This window comes from Geotrypetes seraphini, chromosome 1 (genome assembly GCF_902459505.1).
Source record: "Geotrypetes seraphini chromosome 1, aGeoSer1.1, whole genome shotgun sequence".
NCBI classification, from domain to species: domain Eukaryota; kingdom Metazoa; phylum Chordata; class Amphibia; order Gymnophiona; family Dermophiidae; genus Geotrypetes; species Geotrypetes seraphini.
Genome location: NC_047084.1, coordinates 130107165 through 130121178, shown reverse-complemented (window position 1 = coordinate 130121178; position 14014 = coordinate 130107165). Strand labels below are relative to the sequence as shown.

General features: G+C 48.1%; 1 protein-coding gene across 9 annotated transcripts in view; it reads left to right on the top strand.

Annotated features, from left to right (window-relative positions):
- The window catches only part of KIAA1109 (KIAA1109 ortholog), a 908505-nt gene that overhangs the window by 279925 nt on the left and 614566 nt on the right, over positions 1–14014 (top strand). For all 9 annotated transcript variants that reach the window (XM_033938537.1, XM_033938601.1, XM_033938589.1 and 6 more), the window contains exon 31: positions 3984–4104. In XM_033938537.1, the coding sequence (XP_033794428.1) occupies positions 3984–4104 (121 nt within the window). The remainder of the gene's footprint in view (positions 1–3983; positions 4105–14014) is intronic.

Sequence of the window (14014 nt, the reverse complement as noted above, 5' to 3'; positions counted from 1 at the left end):
ATCTGGTTGCTTAACTGCACAGGCACTAAATATTGCTAGTACTTGTACGTATATCTCTTGACCTCACCCTGGAACACTCCTCCGCTGCCTAGATCTGCTTTGTGTACTCTTAGCTGATGGTCAGTAGCATGAACAGTTAAAGGCTGCTGAACATCAGTGACTGGCCCTCTGAATGCAATTTAACCAGGCAGGAGCCTCTCCTGCCCACTTAAATTGCGTTGAATATTGACCACCACATTTTTTGCTTTTGGATTTTTTAATATCATTTCAGTGGCTGTTTTTCTATCATAGAAACATAGAAACATAGAATATGACGGCAGAAAAGGGCTGTAGCCCATCAAGTCTGCCCACGCTAATGACCCACCTCCAGACTTCACCCGGCTAGAGATCCCACATACATATCCCATTTCTTTTTGAAATCGAGCACGCTGCTGGCGTTAATCACCTGCAATGGAAGTTCATTCCAATGATCGACTTTCGGTGAAGAAATACTTCCTGGTGTCGCCATGAAATTGCCCACTTTTGATTTTCAGCGGATGACCTCTTGTGGTTGAAGGTCCTTTAAGAAAGAAGATATCATCTTCCACCTCGTTGCGGCCCGTGATATATTTAAAAGTCTCAATCATGTCCCCCCTCTCTCTACGTTCCTCGAGTGAGTATAGTTGCAGTTTATTCAGTCTTTCCTCATATGGGAGGTTCTTGAGTCCCGAGACCATCCTGGTGGAAATTTGCTGAACCGACTCGATTCTCCGCACATCTTTTTGATAATGTGGTCTCCAGAATTGAACACAATATTCAAGATGAGGTCTCACCATGGATCTGTACAGGGGCATTATGACTTTGGGCCTCCGGCTGACGAAACCTCTACGGATGCATCCCACCATTTGTCTAGCCTTGGATGCAGCTTTCTCCACCTGCTTGGCAGTTTTCATTTCTGCACTAATGATTACTCCCAAATCACGTTCTGCCCTAGTCCTAGCTAAGGTCTCACCATTCAGAGTGTAAGTTCTGCATGGGATTTTGCTGCCAAGGTGCATGACCTTACATTTTTTGGCATTAAAGCCCAGCTGCCAAGTTGAGGACCAATGTTCCAATAAGAGCAGGTCCTGCTCCATACTGTCGGGTAAGGTGCTGTTATCTACTATGTTGCATAGTTTGGCGTCGTCGGCGAATAGTGTTATTTTACCTTGAAGCCCTTGAGTCAGGTCTCTTATGTATATTTTGAAAAGGATCGGTCCCAAGACCGATCCCTGTGGCACTCCACTGGCCACCTCCGATGTATTGGAGGGGGTACCGTTAACCACTACCCTCTGGATTCTACCGCTTAACCAGTCATTGACCCATGTCGTCAATATCACTCCCAATCCCATCGAAGTCATCTTGCTCAACAATCTGCGGTGCGGGACGCTATCAAAAGCTTTGCTGAAGTCCAAGTACACGACGTCTAGAGACTTCCCCATATCCAGTTTCCTTGTAACCCAGTCAAAGAAGCTGATCAGATTGGATTGACAGGACCTTCCCTTTGTGAATCCATGCTGCTGGGGATCCTGTAGATTCTCCTCGGTCAGGATCGTATCTAATTCTTGTTTAATAAGTCTTTCCATGAGTTTGCTCACTATTGAGGTGAGACTGACCGGTCTGTAATTCGCAGTCTCCGTTCTGCAACTTTTTTTGTGCAATGGAATGACGTTAGCTGTTTTCCAGTCCATGGGGACTTTTCCGGTACTTAGGGAAAGATTGAACAGCACGGATAGCGGTTCCGCCAGGACATCACACAACTCCCTAAGAATCCTGGGGTGTAGATTGTCCAGTCCCATGGCTTTGTTCACCTTGAGTTTTGATAGTTCACCATGGACGCTGCTGGGTGTAAACTTGAAGTTTTGAAACGGGTCTTCCGAGGTTTGCCTTGCCTGCAGTTGTGGACCGGTTCCTGGCGCCTCACAAGTAAAGACTGAGCAAAAGTATTCATTTAGTAGTTTGGCTTTATCAGAATCCGTTTCTGCATAGGTCCCGTCTGTTTTCCTGAGACGTACTATCCCATCTGTGTTTCGTTTCCTGTCGCTAATGTATCTGAAGAAGGATTTATCCCCTTTTTTAATGTTTTTCGTTAGTTGTTCTTCTGTTTGAATCTTGGCCTCTCTGACTGCCGCTTTGACTGCTTTAGACCTGGTCAGATAGTCTTCTTTTGTCACCCTGTTTCCTGTATGCTTGTAGGAAATAAAAGCTTTTTTTTTTTCCTTGACAAGATCCGAGATCTCTGCAGAGAACCACTGGGGCTTGTTCTTTCTCCGTCGTTTGCTTACTGTTTTTATATAGCGGTTTGTTGCCTCATGCAAGGTGCATTTCAGGATTGACCACATAGCCTCTACATTATTGGTTTCAGCTTGGTTTTGTAGCGCCTGATGGACGAAGTCTCCCATGCGTTTAAAGTCAGTGCCCCGAAAGTTGAGGACCTTTGTTGCTGTGTTTGATCTAGTGAAGCCTATCTTGATGTTGAACCATACCATGTTGTGGTCGCTGGAGGCTAGTGTATCGCCTACCGAAACTTCTGAAGCGCTTTCTCCATTGGTGAGTATCAGGTCCAGTGTCACCTGATCTCTGGTGGGCTCCAGCACCATTTGTTTGAGTCGCGCCCCTTTTATGGAGGTTAAAAGCCTTCTGCTGCCGCTGGTAGTAGCGGAAAGTGTCTTCCAATCAGCATCGGGCATATTGAAGTCCCCTAGCAGAACCGTGTCCCCGCGTAAAGTGATGTTCTCAATGTCTTTGATTAGTTCCATATCCCTGTCTTCCTGCTGTTTTGGGGGCCTGTATACTACACCCAGATACAAGCATTTTTCGTTTCCTCTGGCCAGGTTCACCCAGAGTGATTCCCCGGTGTAGTTGACATCTGTGATTCTGGTGACTTTGATGTTATCTCTAGTGTATAGTGCTACCCCACCCCCTATCCTTCCCTCTCTGTCCCGACGAAGTAAGTTGTATCCTGGTATAGCCATGTCCCACCTATGTGAGTCTGTGAACCAAGTCTCAGATATCGCTATTACATTGAGGTCGGCGTTCGTTATCTCTGTCTCTAATTCTAGAATTTTATTGCCTAAGCTGTGTGCATTAACATACATAGCCCTCCATACTTTATGTTTGCTAAGACCCTGTGTAGAATTTCCCGCCTGAGTTTGAGTGGCTTTTGTATGATTGTTTTTACTGTGTGAACTTACCTCGGTTTCAGAAATGGAGTGTCGATTCACCTCTCCTGGAAAATTACTTACTGCGCTAGTACATGAGTGGGTACCCTCCCCCAGCTTACCTAGTTTAAAGCCCTTTGGAGGAGGTGGGCTAGTCGATGTCCGAAGACGTTCTTGCCTCTCCTTGTCAGGTGGAGTCCATCTGGTCCCTGCAGTCCCTTTAGTGCCTCTCCATGGTCCAGGAAGCCGAAGTTCATGTCCCTGCACCATTCATGTAGCCACTCGTTCGTCCTCTGGATACGCTCCTCCCTGGCCCTTCCCTTGTCTCTTACAGGGAGGATCGAGGAGAAGACCACCTGCGCTCCCATCTGCCTCAGCCTCTCACCCAGCCTCCATTTCTTGTGCTCCTGATGGCATAGGAAATCCATGCTTCATTCATACTCCCTGATGCTTGAAGGCTAGTAGGGGCTGCATCTGAAGTATTTTCTGCCTCTCCTCCTTCCCCGTCTTATATGTATCAGCTCTGCAGTAAGCCTGGATTGAACTGTCATAGGCAGGGCCTAATGTTTAAATGAAAAGGATGTGGGTGGATGGGCTAGGAGAAGGAATAATGGGAAATGAGAGACTGAACCCCTTTCCCTAGTAGTAGAGAGAGGCTGCTGCTCTGGAAAAGAAGTAATAAACCAGCATTGCAGACCTTTTCTCCAGAAATGGAGCCCTTCTCATCATAGGACATGGGAAGTGAACTAGAAAGCACTAGGAATAAAGATTGGCTGCTTTTGAATCGGATGTTTCTCTTTATAGGTATATTGAAGCAATTGTGCATTTCACTAGCACACGTCATCCGGCAGCTATCGTTGATGATTTGCATTCAAAGGTCCTTAGTGAAGCCATGCAGAACAGCAAATCAGCATTCTCGGATAATGTAAGCTTTCAAAACTTTACAATTTGAAGAATGTTGTACTGTAATATATTTGTATATGACTGAATGCCAGGCATTTAGCAGTATTTAATTTTTCATATTATAAGTAAGCAAAATAGCAATAATAAAAAATCCTTTATTGCAACATTCTTGACATTTTCGTTAGGCACTGTGAGGGAGGGAGTTGGTCTAGCAGCAGCTGTCCCTGAGAACATTCCCTTACCAAGGCTGTAGTTAAGCTACTTTACAGCAGGTGGCACTAACTTGCCTTGTCAGACGGGTGGGCTCAGGCCACGAGGTAATTAAATGTCCTGGCGCAGAGTAGATCAGGGAGTCCTCAAGGCAAGAGGTCTCTAGGAGATAGATGAATGGGGGATGGGAGTCGGATTAGATACACCGCCTTTCTGCGATTACAATCAAAGTGGTTTACAATGGCACTGGAGAATTAAGTGACTTGTCCAGGGTCACAAAGAGCTGCAGTGGGAATTGAGCCCATTCTCCAAGTTTTCAGAGCACTACACTAACTATTAGGTTATATATTCTTCCTTTAGGAGTGAGACCTTGATTACAGAAGTCTCTTGGAGGAGGACCAGGAGTGAAGGAATCCTCCCAAGGTGTGGGAGACCTAGGGAAGCAAGGAGTGGTTCTCTTTCCAAGGTTTACATGTGGGGGTAAAGAGTGACTGCTCAGGGGTTACAAGAGAAGGAATAGAAGCCTGCAAAAGGAAAGAGTGCATTTCCTTATTTATAAAGGCTCAGACTTCAGTGTCTTAACTAGAGCCAGGCCTCACAAGGTAGGACTGCTGAAGAGATGAGAAACAATTATTGACATGGAAGTTGCTAAGTTAAGCCCTGAGTCTTGTGATAGAATTAGGCTGGTTTTCTTTTTGTCTGTTTGTTTATTAAAATTTGTTATACTGCGTAATCCAGCATAGGATCTAGGTAGTGTAGAATTAAAAATAATATTTAAAATAAGGAAAAAGGAACTCCATCTGAATCAGTATTTAAAATCTATTCTAGATGTCTTTGAACAGCGTTCTGAATTGACTCCCCAGTCATTAGTAGTGATATAGAAGTGTCCAATAAAGATAAAGACACACTGAGAGCAAATGTTTAATAACTAGGTCCAAGTCCCAGCTGCAAGTCCAAGGTTTGCTTCAAAAAGCTTGTTGGAAATAGTACTTGCAGGTTTTAGGGAGGAACTTAAACTTAGGGAAAGTTCTTCTGTACATATTTCCTTGGGGAGATCATTTCACAGAAGAAAGCCATTTGATGAGTAGATTCAAAATGAATAATCAAAAGGGACTTAAAGAAGGTAGAGGCATATGATAGTGCACACACAAAATGTGGAATAGATTTATAAAAGTATGCATGGTAAAAGGAAAACATAGACTTTCACATGAGCTGGGTATTGGTGGATTCAGTATGGGGCAGAACAAACAAAATTCAAATGTAAGTACTCCCAGGAACATAAGGATAGACACATGATGGCAGAGGCCCATCTAGTCTGCCCATCCACAGTAACCATTCTCTCTTTCTCTCTCTGAGAGATCCCATGTGCTATCCCAGGCCCTTTTGAATTCAGACAGTCTCGGTCTCCACCACCTCTTCCGAGAGACTGTTCCATGCATCTACCACCCTTTCTGTAAAAAAGTATTTCCTTAGATTACTCTGGAGCCTTCATTGCAGAGTTTCCTTTCAAATGAAAGAGACTCGACTCATGCACATTTACATTACGTAGATATTTAAACGTTTTTATCATATCTCCCCTCTCCCGCCTTTCCTACAAAGCATACAGATTCAGATCTTTAATTATCCCAGGACAAGCAGGCAGATATTCTTGACTGATGGGTGACGGCACCGACGGAGCCCCGGTACGGACACTTTTAGAGTAGTTGCACTCTAAGAACTTGGAAAGTTCTAGAGACCGCACCGCGCATGCGCGAGTGCCTTCCCGCCCGACCCCGACGCGCGGTCCCTCAGTTTCTTAGTTTCCGCGGAGCTAAGAAGTCGCATTTTCAACGGCTGTTGAAATATTTTTTCATTCGCCTTCCCGCTCGCGTAAACTTTTTCGGGTTCTTTTTGCCCTTCCGTTTTTCTTTCTTTTAAAAAAAAAAAAAAAAAATTTCTCTTGTTTTTGTCAAGTTTCTTGATTTGACCCGGCGGGGCCTCTGCCATCATCGAGGCCTCGGCCTTCGATTTGGCAGAAGCCGTTTTTACGTTCATGCCCCCCCAGCCCGGGTTCAAGAAGTGCCAGCGGTGTGCACGGCCTATTTCCCTTACAGACCCGCACAACTGGTGCCTTCAGTGTCTGGGTCCGGAACATCAGGCCTCTACCTGCACCCGCTGTGCCACTTTGAAAAAGCGGACTCTCAAAAATCGAGAGATACAGCAGAGACTGCTTTTCGGCACCGACATGTCCGACCCCGCGTCTTCGGCGCCGGTCTCGGTACCTGTTTCGTCGGCACCCACCTCATCGACGCCACGCGATACCGCGTCGACGTCGCAGCATGCAGGTAAGCCGACTAAGAAGCCTTCCCCGCTGGAACGTCCTCCGGTCTCCATTGCAGAGAGTCCAATCCTGCCGACCGTGAGGCGCCAGCGGAAGCGCTCCGCCCCTATTGAGGTGAGTCCCTCGACATCGGGCTCCTCATCTCCGGGGCGTCGAGCGGCACCGCAGGTACCGCAGAAGAAAAAAGCGGTACCGGTGCCCTCCCTTGATGATCGCATTGCGGCCATCTTGCAGGTACAGCTGAAGGAACAGCTCAAACAACTCCTTCCAGCTCTCCTGACACCGAGCCCTCCGGTATCGGTCCCCACTGAGCAACCGGTACCGATCGTGGAACAGCCAGTATTGTCACCATCCACTCCTTCGGTACCGGTACACTTGACCTCATCGGCATCGATGCCTGTCCTCGCACCGGAGCCTAGGTCTCATCACCAATCGGTACAGACATCGGCTCCGGTGCGACCGATAACATCGCCCGGTACCGCGTCGGTGAGGTCGGGTAAGTCGGTACAGAAGTCCCGACACCGAGAACCATCCACCCCTGAGTCTCGGGACCGTGGTCCCCATGTTCGAGACCCTGATCTGTGGGGCGACTCTGAAGAACCTCTTCAGTCAGAAGGGGAGTGTTCATCAGAGGAGGACGAGCCTGTTCTGCAGGATATTTCCTCCAAACCTGATTCCACCTCTTTCTCTTCTTTTTTAAGAGATATGTGTGAATCTCTTTCCATTCCTTTGGAGGCTGAGTCTAAAAAGTCCAAAGCTTTTTTGGACGCTCTTGATTTTGACCAGCCTCCAAAGGAATTCTTGAAACTCCCTTTACATGACATCCTGAGGGAGACCTTTTACAAGAATCTGGAGACTCCTCTTACCATCCCGGGAGCCCCTCGCAAATTGGATTCCCTTTATAAAGTAATCCCTATTCCTGGTTTTGATAAACCACAGCTCTCTCATGAGTCTCTTCTTGTAGAATCCACCCTCAAGAAGTCCTTAGGAGCTAGTGTCTATGCCTCTGTCCCTCCTGGCAGAGAGGGTAAAGCCATGGACAAATTTGGTAAGCGACTTTACCAGAATGCGATGCTTGCTAATCGTTCTGGTAACTATGCTTTTCATTTTTCGTTTTATTTAAAGCATCTCCTTACCACCATGGCTTCCTTTGAGCAGTACCTTCCTGTGGGGAATCGTGAGGCTTTCCATCACTGCTCTTCAGCTCTTTTCCAGCTCAGGAAATTCATGGTAAGGTCTATATATGACACTTTTGAGCTTACCTCTAGAGCAACAGCCATTTCTGTAGCCATGCGCCGTTTGGCTTGGCTCAGAGTCTCTGAGCTTGATGTTAATCATCAAGACCGGTTGGCTAATGCCCCATGTTTAGGGGATGAGCTGTTCGGAGATTCTATGGACTCAACGACCCAGAAGCTCTCGGCTCATGAAACCCGCTGGGATACCCTTCTTAAGACCAAGAAGAAACCTCCACCTTCACGGCCATTCAGACAACAAACGGCCTATCAGCGGCGTTTTGTGGCTCGCCCCTTGCAGCCTTCCACTCAGCAACCTAGGAGGCAGCGTCAACAGCAGCGGCAAACACCTAGACCTCAGCAGCAACAACCAGCTAAGCAGCCTCCTCCACAAAAATCGACTCAGCCCTTTTGACTTGATCCTCGAGGGCATAGCCAGCGTTCAACCATCTCCTCTCCTCCCTCAACCGATAGGAGGACGACTGTCTTTCTTTCTCAGCCGGTGGGAAGTTATCACTTCGGACCAGTGGGTCCTCAACATCATCCGCCACGGCTACTCTCTCAACTTTCACACCCTTCCGGGCCAAAGTCTACCAAAAGAGTCTGCTTTGCACACTCCTCAATCTGCCCTCCTTTGTCAGGAGGTTCAGTCCCTCCTGCTTCTGAACGCCATAGAGGAAGTTCCTCTGGACCAAAGAGGGCAAGGATTCTACTCCCGGTATTTTCTTGTCCCCAAAAAAACAGGAGACCTCAGACCAATTCTAGATCTGCGAGATCTCAACAAATGTTTGGTCAAAGAAAAATTCAAGATGCTATCTCTAGCTACGCTTTATCCTCTCCTCGATCACAACGACTGGCTATGCTCTCTCGATCTCAAAGAGGCCTACACTCACATTCCAATTCATCCGGCCTCCAGACAGTACCTTCGCTTCATGATCAATCACTGTCATTACCAATACAGAGTGCTCCCCTTCGGTCTTGCCTCCTCTCCAAGAGTGTTCACAAAATGTCTGGTAGTGGTGGCAGCATTTCTGCGCTCCCACCACCTTCAGGTTTTTCCCTACCTGGACGATTGGTTAATCAAGGCCATTTCATCTCAGACTGTTCTTCTGGCCACCAACCAGACCATCTTTTTTCTACAACTACTGGGGTTCGAAATCAATATACCCAAGTCTCACCTTCTTCCTACGCGGAGACTTCAATTCATTGGAGCGGTACTGGACACGGTCCAGATGAGAGCCTTCTTGCCGGACAACCGTCTTCACAACCTCCAATCGCTCTGTCAGCAGGTGCTGTCCCAGCACTCCATTTCTGCAAAGCAGATGATGATTCTCTTGGGTCACATGGCCTCCACAGTTCATGTCACACCCCTGGCACGGCTTCACCTGCGCACTCCTCAATGGACCCTGGCTCTCCAGTGGTCTCAAGCGACAGACTCTTGCTCACGACACATATCTGTGACATCGTCTCTTCGTCAGTCTCTGCAATGGTGGTTGATATCCTCAAATCTCTCCAGGGGCCTTCTGTTCCATCTGCCTCATCATCATCTGGTCATCACCACCGACGCCTCCCCTTATGCATGGGGAGCTCATCTGAACGAGTTCCAAACTCAGGGCCTTTGGACTCCTCAGGAAAAGAAGCATCACATCAATTTCCTGGAACTCAGGGCAATGTTCTATGCCCTCAAGGCCTTCCAACACCTTCTATTTCCTCAAGTCCTTCTAATTTGCACAGACAACCAGGTGGCTATGTACTACATCAACAAGCAAGGGGGAACGGGCTCTCGTCTCTTATGCCAGGAAGCCCAGAGAATCTGGTCTTGGGCATCCTCGCGCCACTTATTCCTGAAAGCGATTTATATTCAGGGAGAACAGAACTACTTAGCGGACAAGCTCAGCAGAGTTCTCCAACCCCACGAATGGACTCTCGACCCATCGACTCTACAGTCCATCTTTGCACAATGGGGCACTCCTCAGGTGGACCTTTTTGCAGCTCCTCACAATCATCAGTTGCCCCAATTCTGCTCCAGACTTTACTCTCCTCACCGTCTGGCAGCGGATGCGTTTCTTCTGGATTGGTCCAATCTGTTCCTTTATGCTTTCCCTCCTCTGCCTCTCATGCTTCGGACCTTGTTCAAACTAAAGAGGGACCGAGCCACCATGATCCTGATTGCACCACGGTGGCCCAGACAGCATTGGTTCTCCCTTCTACTTCAACTCAGTTCCAGGGATCCATTTCTACTTCCACTGTTTCCATCTCTGCTTACACAAGATCAGGAAACCCTCCTCCATCCCAACCTGCAATCTCTACACCTGACAGCTTGGTATCTCTCGGGCTGACTTCAACTGATTCTTTGTTATCTCAGCCTGTTCGCTCCATCCTGGACGCCTCCAGGAAACCAGCCACTCTACAATGTTACCATCAAAAGTGGACGAGGTTTTCTTCTTGGTGTCTCCTACATCATCATGACCCCAGGTCTCTTGCTGTGGAACCTCTACTGGATTATCTGCTTTCTCTGTCTACTTCTGGTCTCAAGTCTACTTCCATCAGAGTTCATCTCAGTGCCATTACGGCTTTTCATGAGCCAGTCCAGGGGAAACTCCTTTCAGCTCATCCCCTGGTCTCCAGATTCATGCGAGGTCTTTTCAATCTGAAACCACCTCTCAAAGCACCTCCGGTGATCTGGGATCTGAACGTGGTTCTCTCCGCCTTGATGAAGCCTCCATTTGAACCCTTGGCTACTGCCTCTTTCAAGTTTCTCACTTGGAAGGTACTTTTTCTTATTGCTCTCACCTCTGCCAGGAGGGTCAGTGAGCTCCATGCACTAGTTTCTGATCCACCTTTCACTGTCTTTCATCACGACAAGGTGGTTCTACGTACACATCCAAAGTTTCTCCCTAAGGTTGTTTCTGAGTTCCATCTCAACCAATCTATTATACTACCTGTTTTTTTCCCTAAACCTCACTCTCATTCCGGGGAACAGGCTCTTCATACTTTGGACTGTAAGCGGGCTTTAGCTTACTATTTAGACCGTACTAAGCCCCACAGATCGTCTCCCCAACTTTTTTTGTCCTTTGATCCGAATAAATTGGGACGTCCTGTTTCTAAACGTACGCTATCTAATTGGCTTGCTGCGTGCATTTCATTCTGCTATGCTCAGTCCGGACTGACACTGGAAGGTTCTGTCACGGCACATAGAATTAGAGCTATGGCAGCATCTGTAGCTTTCCTCCGTTCCACGCCCATTGAGGAAATCTGCAAAGCTGCTACGTGGTCCTCAGTCCATACTTTTACATCTCATTATTGTCTGGATGTTTTCTCCAGACGGGATGGACATTTCGGCCAATCTGTTTTGCAAAATTTGTTTTCCTAATGGCCAACCTTCCCTCCATCCCTCTTTTTGTTAGCTTAGAGGTCACCCATCAGTCAAGAATATGCTGCCTGCTTGTCCTGGGATAAAGCACAGTTACTTACCGTAACAGGTGTTATCCAGGGACAGCAGGCAGATATTCTTGCGTCCCACCCACCTCCCCGGGTTGGCTTCTTAGCTGGCTTATCTTAACTGAGGGACCGCGCGTCGGGGTCGGGCGGGAAGGCACTCGCGCATGCGCGGTGCGGTCTCTAGAACTTTCCAAGTTCTTAGAGTGCAATCACTCTAAAAGTGTCCGTACCGGGGCTCCGTCGGTGCCGTCACCCATCAGTCAAGAATATCTGCCTGCTGTCCCTGGATAACACCTGTTATGGTAAGTAACTGTGCTGTCTGTCCCCATATGCCTTAAGATGAAGACCACACACCATTTTAGTAGCCTTCCTCTGAACTGACTCCATCTTTTTTATATCTTTTTGAAGGCTTCCAGAATTGTAGACAATATTCTAAATGAGGTCACACCAATATTTTCAACAGTTTGGAATGCGCTTCCAGAGGGCGTGATAGGACAGAGTACGGTATTAGGGTTCAAGAAGGGATTGGACAATTTTCTAAAGGAAAAGGGGATAGAAGGGTATAGATAAGAGGACTACTACAGAGGTCCTGGACCTGTTGGGCCGCCGCGTGAGCGGACTGCTGGGCACGATGGACCTCTGGTCTGACCCAGCAGAGGCACTTCTTATGTTCGTAGCTTCATGGCCTGTCACCTAGTCCTAATGTTTTTGGAAAGAGTGAACAAGCAATTCACATCTACCCTTTCCATTCCATTCATTATTTTATAGACTTCTTATCATATCACCCTTGAGCCATCTTTTCTCCAAGCTGAAGAGCCCTAGTCCCTTTAACCTTTCCTCAAAGGGAAGTTGTCCCATCCCTTTTATTATTTTTGTTTCTCTTCTCTGTACCTTTTCTAATTCCACAGTATTCAAACCGCAGCTGTACCATAGAGCGATACAAAGGCATTATAACATATTTATCTTTGATTTAATTCCTAACATTCTTTTGCTTTCTTAGCAGCTGCCGGACATTGAGCTGAGGGTTTCAACATATCACAACAATGACACCTAGATTCTTTTCCTGGGCAGTGACTCCTAACACAGAACCCACCATTACATAACTATAGTTATCCCAGGACAAGCAGGCAGCATATTCTTGACTGATGGGTGACGGCACCGACGGAACCCCGGTACGGACAATTTTAGAGTGATTGCACTCTAAGAACTTGGAAAGTTCTAGTAGGCCGCACCGCGCACACGCAAGTGCCTTCCTGCCCGACAGAGGCGCGCGGTCCCCAGTTTCTTAGTTTCCGCGGAGCTAAGACGACGCACTTTCAACGGCTGTTGAAAACTTTTTCCTCATTCGCCTTCCCGCTCGCATAAACCTTTGTGGAAATTGTATTCCCTTTGTTTCTATTTTCTTATTTTTTTTTTTTTCTTCTTTTTTCGGTTTTGCCCCGGCGGGGCCTGCTGCCACCATCGAGGCCTCGGCCTTCGATTTGGCAGAAGCCATTTTTACGTTCATGCCCCCCCAACCCGGGTTTAAGAAGTGCCAGCGGTGCGCGAGGCCCATTTCTCTCACCGACCCGCACAACTGGTGCTTACAGTGGCTGGGTCCTGACCATCGGGCGTCCACCTGCACCCGCTGTGCCACTCTAAAAAAGAGAACCTTAAAAAACCGACAGATCCAGCAGCGGTTATTGTTTGGTACCGATATGTCGGATTCGGCGGCACCGGCCCCGACATCGGCCCCGACGCAGTCGGTACCTACCTCGTCGACACCGCGCCGGCGTCGCATCCTCCAGGTAAGCCGGCTAAGAAGCCTTCCCCGCTGGAGCGTCCTCCGGTCTCAGTAGCTGCGAGCCCAGTCCTGCCGACCTCGAGGCGCCCGCGGAAGCGCTCCGCACCGATTGAGGTGAGCCCCTCGACCTCGGGTTCCTCTTCGGAGTGTAGAGCGACACCGAAGGTACCGCAGAAGAAAAAAGCGGTGCCGGTGCCTTCGCTGGACGAGCGAATTGCCGCCGTCCTGCAGGTGCAGCTCAAGGAGCAATTACAGCAGCTCCTTCCTGCTCTTTTGACACCGAGCCTTTCAGTCCCGGTCCGGTCTGAGCCACCAGTACCGGCAGTGGCGCAACCTCTTTTATCTGCATCCACTCTGTAGGTACCGGTACATTCGGCTTCGTCGGTATCCATGCCGATCTTAGCGCCGGAACCGAGGTCCTTACACCAGGCTGTGCAAACTTCGGCACCGGCACAACCCATAACATCTCCCGGTACCGTTTCCCAGAGGTCGGGTAAGTCGACACACAAAACTCGACACCTGGAACCCTCCACACCGGAGTCCCGAGACCGCAGCTTCCAAGTAAGGGATCCTGATCTGTGGGGTGACTCTGAAGAGCCTCTTCTTTCTGAGGGGGAGTGTTCATCGGCGGACGAGGATCCTTCTGTTTTAGATCCGTCCTCTAAGCCTGATGCAACCTCTTTCACCTCTTTTCTCAAAGAGATGTGTGATTCTCTCTCTATTCCCTTGGAGGCTGAATCCAAAAAATCCAAGGCGTTTCTCGATGCACTGGATTTTGAACAGCCTCCAAGGGCATTTTTCTAAAATTGCCTCTCCATGATATATATTAAGAGAGACTTTTTACAAAAATCTGGAGACGCCTTTGACCATCCCAGGAGCCCCTCACAAACTGGACTCCTTATATAAGGTCATCCCCATTCCTGGCTTTGACAAACCACAACTCCCT